General features: G+C 55.7%; 2 protein-coding genes across 7 annotated transcripts in view; one reads left to right on the top strand and one right to left on the bottom strand.

The window, feature by feature from the left end:
• The window catches only part of CEND1 (cell cycle exit and neuronal differentiation 1), a 27,823-nt gene extending 19,974 nt beyond the window's left edge, over positions 1-7,849 (bottom strand). For 2 of the 4 annotated variants that reach the window (XR_003536357.1, XM_027696441.1), the window contains exon 1: positions 7,720-7,849. The gene's annotated coding sequence lies outside the window, so the exon portion shown is untranslated. Of the gene's footprint in view, positions 1-6,266; positions 6,345-7,589; positions 7,700-7,719 lie in introns of those variants that run through there. The other 2 variants (XM_027696442.1, XM_027696443.1) reach the window with 2 other exon arrangements.
• On the top strand, positions 7,166-15,753 carry LOC113973816 (NACHT, LRR and PYD domains-containing protein 12-like). Of its 3 annotated transcripts, none has more exons than XM_027696366.1 (8): positions 7,166-7,311; positions 10,830-10,994; positions 11,682-13,362; positions 13,910-14,038; positions 14,341-14,511; positions 14,764-14,937; positions 15,032-15,202; positions 15,366-15,753. In XM_027696366.1, the coding sequence occupies exons 2-8, from the start codon at positions 10,949-10,951 to the stop codon at positions 15,565-15,567; spliced, it is 2,574 nt and encodes an 857-aa protein (XP_027552167.1). In that variant the 5' UTR covers positions 7,166-7,311; positions 10,830-10,948; the 3' UTR covers positions 15,568-15,753. The 3 variants fall into 3 exon arrangements, with proteins under 3 accessions (XP_027552167.1, XP_027552166.1, XP_027552169.1); XM_027696365.1 differs by lacking the exon at positions 7,166-7,311 and adding an exon at positions 8,904-9,011; XM_027696368.1 differs by lacking the exon at positions 7,166-7,311 and having other exon boundaries at positions 10,527-10,994.

Genomic DNA, 15,753 nt, shown 5'->3' with positions numbered 1-15,753 from the left:
ACAGTCCTGGCCAAGTGCAAGAGTATTTTCTTCTCACTGCTCATTTTGTAATATTTCTATAGATATCACCTGCCTCACCTTTTTCTACTGCTTTTAGAGAGCATCCCTACTGCTCTGTCACTACAAATCCTACATGGATCCAGGGCTGAGGCTGCTCACAGTCACTCACAAGGACTCTGCTCCTCTGGTTTGGGATGAATTTAGCCTCATTTTCCACCCAGCACAAAGAGGACACAAAGAAATAGTAAGTGGAGCCCCTGACTAAAGCGGGCTCAGAGGTTAAAGCAGGAAGAGTCGGATTGATCGTGGCATAAATATTGAATTACCTGCTTAGTCGTTTTGATATCAATTAGCTGGGCTACTCACACACTCTGATATTCATGTGGTTATAGTACCTGGACCAAGCACTGAAATTCTGGTCTTTCCCTAGGAAAGCCATGTGCAGCCTATGGAAATGGGGTAAATCACAGAGAAGGCAAACTCACTTTTTTGCTGAGAAATGGGGACCCTGCACAGCCCCAGTACCCCATAGTTTATCCACAGCCCTCACTGACCCAATTTCCAGGTTCCTAGGACCAGGAGAGCTGGTTTTGCTTGAAGCCCATGCTGGGCCAAGGAGCCTTGTCCTGCTGCCATGCCCTGCACTGCCACAAACAGAATTTCTTGATTCTAAGTGAATTTCCATCTAAAAGAAATGCAAACCCTTCACACAGTTCAGAAAAGGTTTTAAAAGATGTAGAAACCAAACTAAGCCAAAAATCAATATCTCCAGTTCTTAAGTGCCCACATAAAAGGGCTTTTGTCTGTGATTTTCCACCACTGGAATTAGCCACAGGATTGCCCAGCAGCTCTCCAGACCCTTTGGCCTGACTCCTCCTGCTCCTCAGGACACTGAGGACTCTTAACAGCACATCCTCTTGCATCACAGTACTGAACCCTCTCTTCATGCTGTTAAGTACCTCCCAGACTCCCTGCCTTGGGAATCATCTCCACTCTCCACTCCTGTACTTCCATGGGCATGACCACGTGCTGATCTTTAGCACTTCTGTCTCCCACCCCAGACTGAAAAGAAAGGTGCTTTTCTCATATCCAAAAACTAAACCTGCACATGAGGGTTCCCCCTCCATCCCTTTGTCTCCTCTTCTTCCCTCATTCCATCACACAAAGTTTTTTCTCTAATGACACATTTCTCTACCTTTGCTTTCTTCTTTGTAGCTCCTCTCATCTATTTATTCCTCCCTTCTCCTCATCAGCTGCTGTCTCTGCCTGGCTACCCATTCCTCCCCCTTCCAGCTCTGTCTCTGCCTCCTACACAGGCAGCAGCACTTGGGAATAAGGTTTTGTGGGAGACAGGCTTCATTTTTTCCCCCTTCCATGCCATTTCTGTTTAACAATCAGTGCCCTTTCAGGGAGGTTTTCATTGCCAGCAGCTAACCAGCTCTTTCTCAGGCTGGGAAAAAGGAGCAGGCACAATAAAACCAGGAATAAAGGAGAAAAATGAAAAAAGAAAAGCCTTCCAAATTCCTGCTGCTGCAAGAATTGGCACACAAACACCACAACTCTCCTGGGATGCTCCTGGTTGTTGCAGCTCTCAAGGTCAGTGCAGTCAGACTCACCCAGCGCAACAAGCTGCCCTCAGCCTGAGCAACAGGCAAAGGGGAGAACAGCTTTCCTTGGCTCCCTGAAGGGCACCTTTTCTGCCTCAATTCCCAGCAAATTAGCAAACACATCTATTCATCTGTCTCCTGCGTGCGCAGATGAAAGCTGCATCAATCCTGCTCTGAAGGAGCAGATGAGTCATTGCCAAGCTGTGCCACAGCACTGCTCCGTCAGGATGCCTCTTCCCTCTGCAGGGACCAGCCCCATCCCATCCCCACATCCTCTCATATTCCCCTCCTGCTTCAGTCTGGAAGGAAAAGTCAGCCACTTTGCAAGACCAAGCAGCTGCTCCGGGGTGTGGGGTGTGGCAGGAAGCTCATCCATAGGGTTTTCCCTCTTTTATGAAAAGCAGCACACTTCCATCGGGTCCTCAGCTGCCACACTGAGATGGTCAGCCAGGAAGGATTCAACCAACACAATGGGGTTGTGTATCAGGATTTATCCCACACCAAAGGTCCACCCCTACACTCCAGGTGCCCTCTGGTTGAAACCATCCATCTCAGAAATAGCTATGGATGACGTCTGAGCTGGAGCAGTGCTGTGCAGAAAGACCTAGAGATGGCAGAAAGACTAAGATTATACCCTAATCTCCTCTTCCCTTCTTTGCCATTCCTACATGTCTGGAAAAAAGGCACTCATTAACTTGTGCATGCAGCAGACAGACCTTTGCTCTCCGTAAGGAAACACCAGTTGGCACCAAAGGTGGCTGAGCGTTTCTCTGGCACAGGGGAGGGAGCTCCTTTCCCAGCGCTCTCCCCATCCTGCTCTCCTCCACCTTCTTGTCTAACCCCTAAGGAATGCAGCTGGGACCACCCTGTCCTTCGGGAAGTGTCCTCAGGGGTCTGTGCCTGCTCCCTCTGCCACATGTGGAGTGATCTGTCAGGGCCGGAAGGATTTGTGTCCAGTCCCCTACCCCTTCCCAGCCTCCTCCTGCAACTGAGCAGCACATTTGGCTTCCCAGCACTTCAACTCTCCAGTTCCAATGGGGGAAAAATAGCATTTCTCCCCTTTTCTGAGCTGCTGAGGGAACAAACACGTTAAAGGCAGGGAGATGCCAGGCAAGCACCCGAGAGGAGTGATGGCAGAGTAGTGACTAAGCCTTTCCCATCCCTAAGAAGTGCTGTGAAGACAGATGAGGTAATGCACCGCCTCTTGATATTACCATAAATATTAAAGCAGCTTTACATAAGGAGCTTGTGTTCGCTCAGCTGCCGTGAGCAGCTCCCCAAGGAGGGTTTTAGCTCCCTCCCAGGCTGTTTCAGCCCCCCACTCCTGACGCAAAGCACAGCAAACGTGATGAAACACAACGCAAGCACCACGCCAGCAGAGTCACTTGTCACAGATGCTTTTAAACAGCCTCAGTGCACCAGGAACAGGCTGTGCAGGAGCCTGCTGTGCTTCCCAGCCCTCCCAAATCCAGCCCTCGGAGACAGCAGCACCAAGTCACAGCAAACACCATTGACCCACTTCACTCTGATGAGATATTTATGAATCCTTTTCCCAATCTGTTGTTTGCTACTCCCCACATCCCCCCCCTCCCCTTCCCCGGCCCTGGATTAAACATTTCCCTCTCAAACAAGCCCTTTGAATCTTGACATGGAGACTGTCAGATGCTGAAGTATTTTAACAGTGGCAGCAGCCTCAAATTGCTGCCACGGGGGGAGATTTGCCAGCAAAGCCTCTGCTCCGTGGCTGCGGCATTCCTGCGGCTGCTCCGAGTCCCAGCACATTCACAGCTGGTCCAGCTGGGGCTGGCAACGACCAAAAACCAGCATCCACCACCCCCACAGCCCCCAGAGCGTGGCCAGGATCCCCCCCTCCTCTCTCCCACTGTCACTGAGCTGTGTCAGCTCTCCCAGCCCGGGCGATTGGGTTATACCTGGCACCAAGGTGAGATGTGGGAACAGGACAGGCTCCTGTGGCCCAGCAAAACTGGCAGCTTTTGCTGCAAAGGGAAGGGCTGTGGGATGCAGGCCCTGGGTCACCAACTGCACAGAGGTGGCTTGTAACACCGGTGCCAGTGTCCTCTCTGGAGGCTGCCCAGCCACGCTGCCCACACAGGTGACACAGCATTTAAGACTCCCCACCAGGAAGAGCACAGAGAAAGGACATTTATGGTCTCTTCCCACACCAGGACCTCTGCAGATGACAAGTTCTGAGCCAAGTGCCACCTCTGCAAGCCACACACATCCTGTCCCCAGAGGCCTCCTGGGATGGACGTGGCAGACATTTTATTCTCTGAGAGAGGGAGGAGGCGTTGCAGACACACCACACTCCTGCCAGGGGCTAAGCTTTTGTTCTTTTCGGGTTTTTTAACCCCAAACACAGCTCGAACCTGCCCTGGTAAGCCCCCCCTGCCTGTACACAGCCACATACACAGCAAAACCAAGGCATTACCAAAACAGGAAAACAGGAGGTTTTGTGCTCCAGCCATGTGCTCCGACTGATGCCCGCAGGGGTGGGCACTGAGGTACACCCAGCACGGCCCTGACCTGCTGAAGGCAGGAGGATTCACACCTGGCAAGGCTGTACAACCGCCTGGTCACCCGCTCCAGTGCCACCAGCCCCTGCCGTGCAGCTGCACCCTTGGACACATCTCACAGGAAAATAATTTCCAGGATTTGAGAGGATGTGAAAACAGTTTGCTGAGATTGGGTTGGAAACACCCTGCTGCAAAGCCTGGCTCCTCAGGGCCCTAACACAGTCCACGTGCCCCCAGAAGAGGGTTCAGAGCACCTCACTTTGCTGTGCTGGCCCAGCTTTAATCCTGATCCCCCCTCAGACACAGAACTAAATGCTGTTTCCCCCTTTACAGTTCTATTTTGTGTAGCAGAACAAAATGGTAGCTTTTACCCTTCAGTAGGTCTTAAGCCTCTCCCTGGCAGAACTGAGCACCCCTCACCCCAAGATAGAAATTCAAAGAACAAAGGAAAGGATTGTCAGGCAGGATGACTTTTTTCCGTGGCAGTTATTTGTCAGGACACTGTATCAAAGCACTGGAGTGGTTTCAATAAGGAACAGTTCAGGAGATGCAGCAGATGTGCAGCAGCAACAGGAATCATGGAGCTTTAACCCACGAGTGTGACACCCCACAGGGATCTGGGTGCATCCTGCACCCTACCCTGGGCACCTCCTCAGGTCTTGCCTTCTCCAAACACACTCATTTTCGTTTTTTATAATGCTTTTCCAGCCCTTCCAGAGCCAAAAATTCAATGCCAGGGACTCTGTGGCACCGGGGACGAGTTAATGCACTGAGAGGTGGCACAGCCCTTCCTGGGGGCAGTGTGGGATCTCCTGTGACACCAGAAGGCAGGTCACCAGAGCCCCAAAGTCCAGGAGAAGCCAGCCCAGGAGCCTCCTGCTATTGAAAATCACCCCACCAAGCACAGCTCCATCTCTTGGCATCAGCGACTCTCCCTCCTCCAGCCCCTGCAGGTCTGCACCATGTTGGCTCTGCTCAACCATGCAGAGGGAGGTTACAGCCCAGGAGGGAGGTTACACCCCCAAAATGCTCCCCAGGGAATAGAGATTTCCCACATCCATCCTAACACCCTGGCTGGGGCCATGGGGCAGGCCTCGGGTCTCTGCTCTGCTCTGTGTCTGTGGTGCCAGCTCAGGGATGACATGACAGGGTCAGCAAGTGTTCCCTGCCTCTTGGATAAGGGTGGACATCCATTCCTTCCCACCACAAAGCACTGCTCTTACCCCGAGCCTGCCAGCACTTGGGAAAAGCCTTTGGCAAGAGGACAGATGCTTCCAAACTGGGGTGCTGCTTTCTGAGCAGCCACAGGCCAGTTCCCAGCTGCAGAAGGCTGGTTTCCTTTCTGACAGATCTTGCTTCTAAGGCCTCTTCCTGAGGCCAGTATCCCAAATTCAGTACTCTCAAGCAAAAAAGGATGAGGCGTGTATGGGACACAGTAAAATAACCCCAACCACTGCAAGAAGCAGTAGAAAATTTATCATCCCTCCCCAGTTTATGGGCACCCATCCCTTCTGCCTGATGGAGGATCACACCAGGCTTTCATGGCATCACCTCTTTTGCAGCTCAGCTGTGGCCAGCAAAAAGATTCTGGAGGCAATTCCACACGTGCAGAGCTGGCTCTGGAATCTGGCAGCCCCCGGATCTGCAGGCGTCAGCCTGGAAACTGTTGCTCTGCAGCTGAAACGTAAGAAGCCACTGCAGGCAGACAAGGGGCCAATTCCACACGAGGCAGTGACCTTCCAGGCAGGCTCCTGGCATGCTCCAGGGTAAAATCCATCCCTTCCCTTGTGCAGCAAAACCAGAGCGCTCTCATTCCCTGCAGAAAGCTGGGAATGAGATCTGGGAAGGATGGCCAAAGCTCCTCCAGCATAGAAATCCCTGCCCAGAGAGCTCCATCCCTCCCTCTGCCCTGTCTGCCTGTCCCTACACCCAATCCAGGAGGGGGAGACTGTGCCAGGGCACTCGCCAGCCCCCAGCGGAGGGGATGGATGCAGAGGGATGAGTATCCAAATGCAGAGGAAATCTGGGATTTCTTCCCCCATCCTTCCACAATATCACGGGGTTAGAGGCTGGTGTTGAGCACCGTGGCTGGGAAAGGACAGATGGAGAACGCTGAAGGTCAAACCTGTGAAGGTCAGACTTTTGGAGGTCAGGCTTGAGATGGAGCAGGGAGCTTAATCCAGCGGAGTCCATCCTCCCTCTCCTGACGGCATCCTGCCCAAGCCCCACCCAGGAAAACGGGGCTGTGCCGGGGGGCGGCCGCGGGGGGGGGGGGCTTCCTCCTCTTGTCCCAATACCCAAGTTTTTCCAAGCTGACCTCGATTCAATTTTAAAAATCCTCTTCCTTCCCCTTCCCCAGAAGCCACCAGGTAGGCAGAGAAGTAAACAGGAGCAAATAAATCAACAAGTCCCTGCAAACACGGGGATGCACATGGGTGCGCAGAGAGCAGGGACATCAGACTGAAAAGCCTGAGACGTTCCCAAAGCGTTTCCTCCCTGGAAGCACACACTGTGACTCAGGAGCCCTGGTCTGGTATCCTTCTCCCTCCCACCCCTTTCAATGCAATATTCTCCCTTAAAATAGGCACTTATTGGCTCTGTCGTCTTTCTCCTTTTGGTTGTTTTTTGGGGTTTTTTTTTGGGGGGGGCAGATTTCTCTTTGTGAGCTCCTTTCCAGCACAAGCCAGGTATCAAAGGATACCCCCCCTCCTTGTTATCAAAGCCCCCCTGCCTAACAAAACATCCCCCTTTCCTTGGAAAAGGTGAAGGCTGAGCCAAGTGCTGGCTGTTCCTGGGCATGCTTTCCTCCTGCCTCAGCACTGACGGAATTAAAGAAGAGCCATGGAATCCAGGCAGAGCGAAGGGCAAGCAAATCCCACCACCCATGCAGATGGGAGGGGAAAAAAAAAACAGCTGGGAAAACCGCTCAAAACGTTGCAGGGAGGTGTACCAGCTTCCCTGCCAAGGCTGGAGCGGTCTAGCCGGGGATGCTGCTCCCCCTCCTCCCTCCCAGCAGCCCTGTTTCCGGCACATGGCCGGCTCCTTCCCCGGCCGCTGAGCCCTTCTGCCTCCGGAGCGCTCCTGCCGCACCTGGGCCCTCTCCTTCCCCTCTCCGGAGCCCGGCGGGGTCAGCGGGATCGGCAGCGCGGCACAGCCCGCGGGGGCAGCAGGTACGGGGGGCAGCGGGAAGCCGCAGGCAGGAAGCAGGCGGGAGGCTCCCGTGCGTTTGCAGGAACACCCTCTCTGGCTGCCTGACCTTCAGGGAGCAGAACATGGGAGCTGAAGACACGGGAAGGGGCCAGCCATCCTCACCGGGCTCCTTGTTTTGGGTTAAAAAGGCGCGTTTTGCCTCTGGCGGGGAGAGCTGTGCGGGTCCCCGCTCCGGAGCCGGCCGGCACGGCAGCCCCCGGCCTCCATCCCGGGCGGCTGCGAGGAGCTGGGCACTCACCTTGAGCAGGTAGCTCCGTGTCTCTGTTCCGCTTTGTCACCCCGGGCAGGACATCTGCACATCCCCCTGCCGAGGGCCAGGACCCCCGGCCCCTCCGCCCCTCGCCCCCCGGCCCAGCGCCATCCCGTACCTCTGTCCTCTGGCTGGACGAGTCACACCTTGGGAGCTGGCTCTGCGCAGAGAGGAGGGAGGGAGGCAGGCAGAGGAGGGGGGGAAACTTGGGAGTTTCCCACAATGCACCTCTGCAGACTGCATGAAGATGGAGAGCAGGGAGGGGGGGAGAGGGCGCTCCAATCCGGAGGGAAGGGCTGGGATCTGGGGAGGGGGGGCAGGATGCCAAGGGGGGGCCGCAGGGTGGTTAAGGCAGCCCAGCTGCATCTCCACATCCCCTGTCGTTTGGGGCTGAGCTGGCTCAGCAGTTCAGGGCTGTCCCTGCAGTGTTGACCCCTCTGCCTGCTCTGCTTCTTTCTCCTCCAAATCCTGCCTGGGTTTGCAGCAATTACGGGGAACAGGGCAACAAAGTGGGGGGGACATACTGGGGAGGAAAAATGGGAGGGGGCCAGCCTGATAAATTGGGATACCTGTGTGTAGACCACAGGAAAAAGGCCAGGATAAGGGATTTCCAAGTGAGATGATCCCCAGCAGGGAGTTCAGGAATAGCAAACTGTACTGCTAAGGAGAAGCTCTGCTTAGTGGAAGGAGGACACTGAAATGCTGCACCTTGGAGTAGTTTTGTGCCATCTCTGCTGCCCTTCTCCCCAAACTCCCCCTCACCCCAGGGTGCTGGAGTCTGCCCCCCCTTCCCAAACTCCCACAAGGTCTGGGAGAGGCTGCAGGCAGCCCAAGGCCAGACTGGAGCCGGGCACACAGCCCGGTCCCGCTGCGGAGCGCTGTCATCCAGCCAGGCACTGCCAGGCACAGCCTGCTCCTCATCCACACCAGCTAAAAGCAAAGAGCCCTCCCTGTTACAGCCTCACCCCTCCAGCCAGGCACAGGGCTTAAATTCCCATGACTGGGTCACGTCCTGCTTGCATCCCAAACTGCAGCAGGTTCTGGGATTGTCTAGAGCTCTTTCTAGCCCTTATTTCAGAGCAAATCAGGCTGTGCGCTGCTTGCCCATCTTCCTCCCAGTGGCTTGGGACCCACTGACAACCCTCATGTAATTTTGGACAAAGAGTTGATATTTTAAGGAGATTACATCCAGAAATCCATGAGAAACAACTTTGTCAGCTCAGCTGCCTGCAGAATAACTCACTTCACCTCTGTGCTCGCTGAGTTTCCTCTGTCCCATGAATGACAGCCAAGCACCAGCTCAGCCATGGACATACTCAGTGCAGAAGGGCTGAAACTCCAGAGAAAATTCAGGATTTTGTCCCTTGACCCTCTCTGGCTCTGCCAAACTGCCCACCAGATCCAAGCCAGGTGCATGTCATGCCTAAAAGTACTCAGGCTGCTTAAATCCCACTGTAGAGGACAATTCTGCCCTTGTTTGAAGTGAATTGCAGAACAAGGAGCTGGATGCAAGAACCCAAATCTCCCAGGAAAGGCTGTGCTTCCGGGGGCTGGTTTCAGGTGCAGCTCTCCATACCCCCATGGAGCAGGGATGAACAAGGTTATCCTGCTGTAGTCCTTGGCTCCAGGAGCCAGCTGGGCTCAGACAGGCTGACATGGACAGGATTAGGTGTGGCTGATGCTGATGTTCCCTGTCTTCCCTGTCTGGTCCTGCACCCAGCGGTGCCAGCACTCCCTGCTCTTTTAGGGGCTTGTGCCAGGCACAGCCAGGACCTTTCCATGGCTGCAAACAGCTGCTTCCCCTTCCTAACGCCTCCCAAATTTGCTGATCTACTGCCAGCAGCAGAGAGGGGCTGAATTCCTGCAAAGCTGGTGGAAATCCATGATTCAGTGCAGGAGAACTGCTGCTTCCAGGACTAGTAAAGCATTTCTGCCACTTCTGTATCAGGCAGGAATATCCTCAGTGTGGCAGGAGGAGGGAGGGAGCCTCCTGCAAGTGGAAATCGCCGGCTCCGTTCCCCAGAGCCTGGATGAGCCGAGGCCAGGGGATTCTGGCAGCAGTTTCCTTGTGTTCACACATGCTGCCTCTGCCTCAGGAGATAAACAGCCCCACGTGATGCTTTCAGAGGCTTCAGACTCGAGTTCACATTATATTTAAATTCTGAATTTAAAAAATGTGTTTTACTGAGGTAGGAAAAAGGGAAGCAAAGGAAATGAGCTGTAAAAACAGTAACCTCCCCCCCACCCCTCCCCATGGCAGAGAGGAGAAGGCAGGGAAGTAGCCCCAGAGCTAGGCAGGGCTCCAAAATCCTGTGGCACCAGGCACAGGAAGGACCCCCAAAAAGTGGGTCACATCCCCCCTAACGCGGCACAGGCACAGTGAGCAGCAGTCCAGACCGAGACACAGCAAGGTGAAAATGGCTTTTTCAAGGTCAGAGGGAGTGGGAAACCTTCAGAAATGGTGCTGCTGGATTTTCCTCCTCTCTCTCGGCTCACACCACATCCCAGGAGGAGTTAGCAGGGATAAGGACAGCCCTGGCTCCTGGGCAGCCCCCCTACAAAACCCCCTGGGGGATGTTGGGGGCAGCAGCGTCCTAGGGAAGGAACAGAGCATCGTGGAATTGTTCAGGTTGGAAATGCCCCCTGAGACCATCGAGTCCAGCCATTCCCCGAGTGCTGCCAAGGCCACCACTAACCCCTGTCCCCAAGTGCCACGTCCACCTGGCTTTTAAAACCCTGGGCAGCCTGTGCCAGGGCTGGACAGCCCTTTCTGTGAAGAAATTTTCCCTAATATGCAGTCTGAACCTCCGCTGGCACAACTTGAGACCATTTCCTTTAGAGAGAAGCAGTTATTCCCAGAATTATTTGATGTTCTGCAAGCAGGAGTGACATGGTGATGTCTGACTCTGAGCAGGGAAATAAAGAGTCAATAAGGAGTCCTTAAAATCCCGATGTGCCTTAAAACATCCTTTCTCCCTTCCCCAGTGTCCCTCAAAGGCAGCTTTGCTAAACACATCATCTTGAAGCATTTTGTTTTTCCACCATGGAAAGAAAATTATCGCTCATGGAAAATAAAATCATCAAGAGGGTTACCCCCTCCTAATCCAGACAGGTACCCAGTCCATAAACTAGAGCAGGAAAACCAGGAGATCAGGTCACAGCACAGGCTCACACTCATTTCATCCCTGAGCATCCAAAGCTCCTAAAGGAGCCTCTCTCCTTTCCTAGAGCCCCAGTTACAACCCACCCACGGCTGGAGAAGGAGGAAAGGGCTACACAGCAGCAAAACCCAGTGGCTGTTTGGGCAGCAGCCATTTCTCCTTCCCTTGAACTCCCGGGAAAGCAGGATGAAGGACGTTTCTCACAGTGGAGTGACTTGCTGCAGCAGCCAAGGTGGGTTTACCTGGCAGCAGAAAGTTCTTGCAGTGAAAATCCAAGCCCAGCTACCCAGGAGGGGCTATGAATAGCCTGGAATCCCTGCTGCCGTGGGCCTGGGCATTCCCAGTTTGAACAGTGCTGGGGGCCAGTGTCACCACCTCTGTCCAGGCAGCTCATCCTTGCACTGAATTACACAGGCTTGTAACTCCTTGATAAACGCATTGTTTAAAATCATGGAATCACAAAATGGTTCGGGTTGGAAGTGACTTTAAAGCTCATCCAGCGCTCTCAGCACTTCCCAGGCAGGCAGATCCTTTCCTCCTGGGATGGGCATTAAGGATATCTCTGCAGAGCTCCGTGCTTTGGAGCCAGGGGCACACCCAGGAGCCCAGGTACAGTGCCTTTGTCCCCAGCAGCGTGAGTGGAAGGGGACAGAGGCTGCAGCTGGCCCCGGGCAATTGCATTTGCTCCCAGGTGGATGAGGACGGTTGAAACAGGGGTTGGTGGATCAGGATGTTGAGGGCACCCAGGAGAAGAACCCCTGCAACCCTAAACCCTCACAGATTATGTTCTTATTGCCTCTGCCAGACTTAGGAAAGCCCTGAGCGTTGGAATGAGTGTCCGTTGGTGTGTCAGGAGTGCACTTGGGCTGGCTGGGAATTATTTTGGGCTTGAGACTGACTGTTCTCCTCATTGGCACAGAGTACAAGTGGAACTACAGAGAGCACGTGGTCCGGGAGTTCCTCCGAGACGGAGAAGGGGACTCCAGTCCCGGGGAGAACCCATCCATCCGCAGCCACTACACCGCCCTGACCATCATCAGGGAGCCTTGGAGCGGGCACGGAGCTGAGTGTGGAGCTGTGGGATGTGCCAACAGCAGCAATGGACCAGCCACCGTCACCGCACAGACGCTGTTCAGACCCGACGAGGACGGGCAAACGCCGCGGGTCGTGGTGCTGGTGGGGGCCCCGGGGATGGGGAAGACGACGACGGTCAGGAAGGTGATGGTGGAGTGGGGAGAAGGGACCCTCCACGAGCAGTTTGACTGTGTCTTCTGCATTGACTGTAAAGGCATCGCCCTTCCCAAGGAAGCGAGTGTGGCAGACCTGGTTTCACAGTGCTGCCCTCACCAGCGAGTGCCGGCTGGGAGGATCCTGCATGACCAGAAGATCCTGTTCATTTTTGATGGCTTCGAGGCCCTGGGATTTTCCTTGGTTCAGCCTGAAGCTGAGCTGAGCTCTGACCCCAGGGAGGTGAAGCCTCTGGAAACCACCCTGATGAGCTTGTTGAAGAGGACTGTTCTCCCAGAGGCTTCTTTGCTCATCACCACAAGGCCAACGGCTCTTCAAAGCCTGGGGCAGTGCCTGGAGGGGGGGTATTACGCAGAGATACTGGGATTTTCGGCAGCCATGAGGGAGGAATATTTCCACAGATATTTTGAGAATGCCAACAAAGCTAACATGGCCTTCAGGTTTGCCAGAGGCAATGAGATCCTCTACAGCTTGTGCGTCATCCCCGTCATGAGCTGGACTGTCTGCACCATCCTTGAACGAGAGCTTTGCAGGAAGAAAAACCTCCTTGAGTGCTCCAAAGCCACCACAAGGATGACCATGTCTTACCTCTCCCAGTTACTGAAGCACAGGGACAGGGACAATCCGCAGGTCCTCCAGAGGTTCCTTCTCCGGCTTTGCTCCTTGGCTGCTGATGGCATCTGGAAGCACAAGGTCCTCTTTGAGGAGAAGGAGATCAGGGACTGTGGCTTGGACCAGCCAGACCTTCTTCCCCTCTTCCTCAATGAGAAAATCTCAAAGGAAGGTGGAGACCACGGGAAGATCTACGGGTTCACCCATCTGCACCTCCAGGAGTTTTTTGCAGCGATGTTTTATGTTCTGGAGGACGATGAGGAAACAGTCAGTGACTTGGGGGGGCTTGAGAAGGATGTAAGTAAGTTACTAAAAAGCTACAGTGAGTCCAGGAAGGATTTGAATGTAACAGTGCAGTTCCTCTTTGGTTTAGTCAGCCAAAAATCCATAGAGTATGTGAACAAAACCATTGGGTGCAGGATTTCACCACAAGCCAGGGAAGACTTGCTGAAGTGGCTTCAAGGGAGGCACAGGAGCATCTCCCACCCCGGCCAAGCACTGAAGATTTCAGAGTTGGACACTTTCCACTTCTTGTTCGAGATGAATGAGAAGAGCTTTGCACAAAGTGCGTTGGATCAGTTCAGTGACCTGGACTTGCAGGACATGAAGTTGACTCTCTATGACCAAATGGCACTTTCCTTCTGCATCCAGCAGTGGGCTGGGCTGGGCTGCATCACCCTCCAGGGATGCTCCTTCCACCAGCAGGATCCCAGGGTGGAGCTGGATGCGTTGGTGCCTTGGTAAGTCCTGCCCCTCCTTGCTTTGGTGACCCAAAACTACAAAGATTTCTCCTCCTCTGCCCCAAAGGATGGTTTTAAAGGCATTTCAGCTCCTTCCACCCAAACCCCAGCTTGGCCTTTCCCTGGGGGTTTAGTTCCTCAGTGGAGGATTTTACTTATTCTTGGGAGCATAAGGAGCACGTGGGCTCCCCTGTCCACAGCATGTTGTGGGATTGGTGGAGATAGAGCATCTTGGCTCGACTTCCCAAGCCTGACCAGACCCACCTGTGTGCAGGTGTCACTCTGGCTTCATGTCCCCCTTCTCACATGCAAAGGGGAGATCCCTGATGCAGAAATGTTAAGTGCACCCTGTGACTTAAGTCACCCCAGGTGGCTCCAGAAGTAACACTTGTGATCCTTCGCACCTCCAAAGCCACAGAGGTCCCTCCTGAGGAGCCCTCCTATGAGCTGAAGGCTCTGCTCGGGGGGTTTGTGTGCCGGTGTCGAAGCCGGGAGCTCCCATCACCAGTGAGGGCTGCCTGTGCCCCACGGCTCTGTCCCCCTGCAGCTCTGGAGCCTCGGGAGCTGGAGGACGCCCTGGTGCCATCGCTGAGCTGTGGCAGGAGGAGCTGCACTGCCCCATCCACCTGCTCTGCCGGGCGCTGCGGCACCCAGGCAGTGCCCTGCGGGTGCTCCGGTGAGAGACGCGCGCTCGGCGCTGAGCCCAAACCGCGGCTGGGATGGGGGGGGGGGGGGGGGCCCCCAAACCGGGGGGGGGGGGGGGGGGGGGGTGGTGCCCTGGGCAGAAGGCACAGGAGCTGTGCGGGCGCATGGTCACCCCTCGCAGTGCCCCGCTGCTCCCTGGGGACAGCGGCACGTGGCCAGGGTGAAGCCGGGCCCTGCTTGGCTGTGGGAGGGTGTGGTCCCTGGGGTCTGGCGGGCGGGTGAGCAGCAGGGACGGGTGTGCTGAGCCCGCTGTTCTCCGCGGCTCTCCCGCAGGCTGCAGTGGTGCCGGCTGTCTGAGAGCTGCTGCGCCAAGCTGGCGGCGCTGCTGGCGGAACACCCCAGCCTGGCGCAGCTGGAGCTGGGCGACGGCGCGCTGGGCGACTGCGGTGTGCGCCTGCTGTGCCGGGGGCTGCGGCGTCCTGGCTGCCGCCTGCGCGTCCTGCGGTGAGTGGGCCCGGCACCCTCAGAACCCCCCGGCATCCCACGGGCATCTCCCACAGGCTGGAGCGGAGAGCTGGGGAGGTGCCTCAAAAGAGTCCCTTTGAGGTGGAATTGTCCCTCTATCCCCACTGTCCCAGGGCAAGGAGCTCCAGAGTAGTGGCACCAGGGTGGGGACTGCCACCATGGTGGGGTGGCGCTGGGGGCCCTCAGACGTCCTGGTGCCACTGGATGATCTTTTGCACGGGTTCCCATCAGGCTGCGTTATTCCCGCCTCACCAGCAGCTGCTGTGAGGACCTCGCTGCTGTGCTGGGCACCAGCCCGTGCCTGGAGGAGCTGGATTTGTCCTTCAGCGAGGGGCTGCGCGATGCTGGGGTGCAGCTGCTGTGCCAGGGGCTCCAGCACCACGCCTGCCCGCTGCAGACACTGCGGTAAGGGACCAGCCAGAGCTCCCTCCTTCCCACCTGGAACAACTCACCCACCAGATGGTCAAACCCCCCCTTCCCTGTTTCCCTGATCCCACAGGCTGGGGAGCTGCCGGCTGACGGGCGCCTGTTGCCCAGCCCTGGCTGCACAGCTGCTGGAGAGGCCCCATCTCACCTGCCTGGACCTGAGTGACAACGATCTGGGAGCCGACGGCGTCCTGCAGCTCTGCCAGCAGCTCCGGCATCCCGCCTGCCCACTGCGGACCCTGGGGTGAGGGCCCTGGCACGGCCCCTTTCCATGCCCAGCATCCCCATTGCTGGGGGTCGGATGCTGCAGGACAGGGAGGGGGGCACCAGCATTCTGAGTGGCTGAACACTTCCCTCCTAACAAGGTTTAACACCTTCTCCTCTTTTCCTCCTTCCTCCATCCCAAGGCTGAGCACAGACGGGTTAAGCCAGGACGTGCTGCAGGAACTGGCCACTCTCCGGGCCCTGAAGCCCGGTCTGAAGATTGGGAACCTCCTGGAGCATGATGTGCCAGAGGTGGGGGCCATGGCTCGGCTGCCCTTCCACCGTGGGGTCCAGCTGGGCAGCAGGAAGGCACTTCCCTCCTTCAGGAGAGCTCCACTCCTTTAGGAAAGGTCCTTCCAAAAACCAGAGCCATTCCCAGCCTAGTTCTCGGTGCTGCCATGTGGGTCTGAGCCTGTGCCACACTTGGGGGCACAGGGAGGAGACCTTGCTGCACCTGCAAGGTGTCCAGGTCCTGTCTTCTCACTTCTCCCCACAGTGTTGGTGGGAGTAACCGTATGGGTTTGTCAATGC

This window comes from Neopelma chrysocephalum, unplaced genomic scaffold, assembly GCF_003984885.1.
Source record: "Neopelma chrysocephalum unplaced genomic scaffold, ASM398488v2 Primary Assembly neopelma1_106b, whole genome shotgun sequence".
Lineage (NCBI taxonomy): Eukaryota > Metazoa > Chordata > Aves > Passeriformes > Pipridae > Neopelma > Neopelma chrysocephalum.
The sequence above is the reverse complement of the archived record's forward strand: the minus strand, read 5'-3'. Positions and strand labels throughout refer to the sequence as shown.

Coding starts and splice junctions, on each gene's coding strand:
- LOC113973816 (XM_027696366.1), top strand. CDS start 10,949: ATGAAGGACGTTTCTCACAGTGGAGTGACTTGCTGCAGCAGCCAAG. Junction 10,995..11,681: donor GACTTGCTGCAGCAGCCAAG/GTGGGTTTACCT, acceptor TCATTGGCACAG/AGTACAAGTGGAACTACAGA. Junction 13,363..13,909: donor CTGGATGCGTTGGTGCCTTG/GTAAGTCCTGCC, acceptor GTCCCCCTGCAG/CTCTGGAGCCTCGGGAGCTG.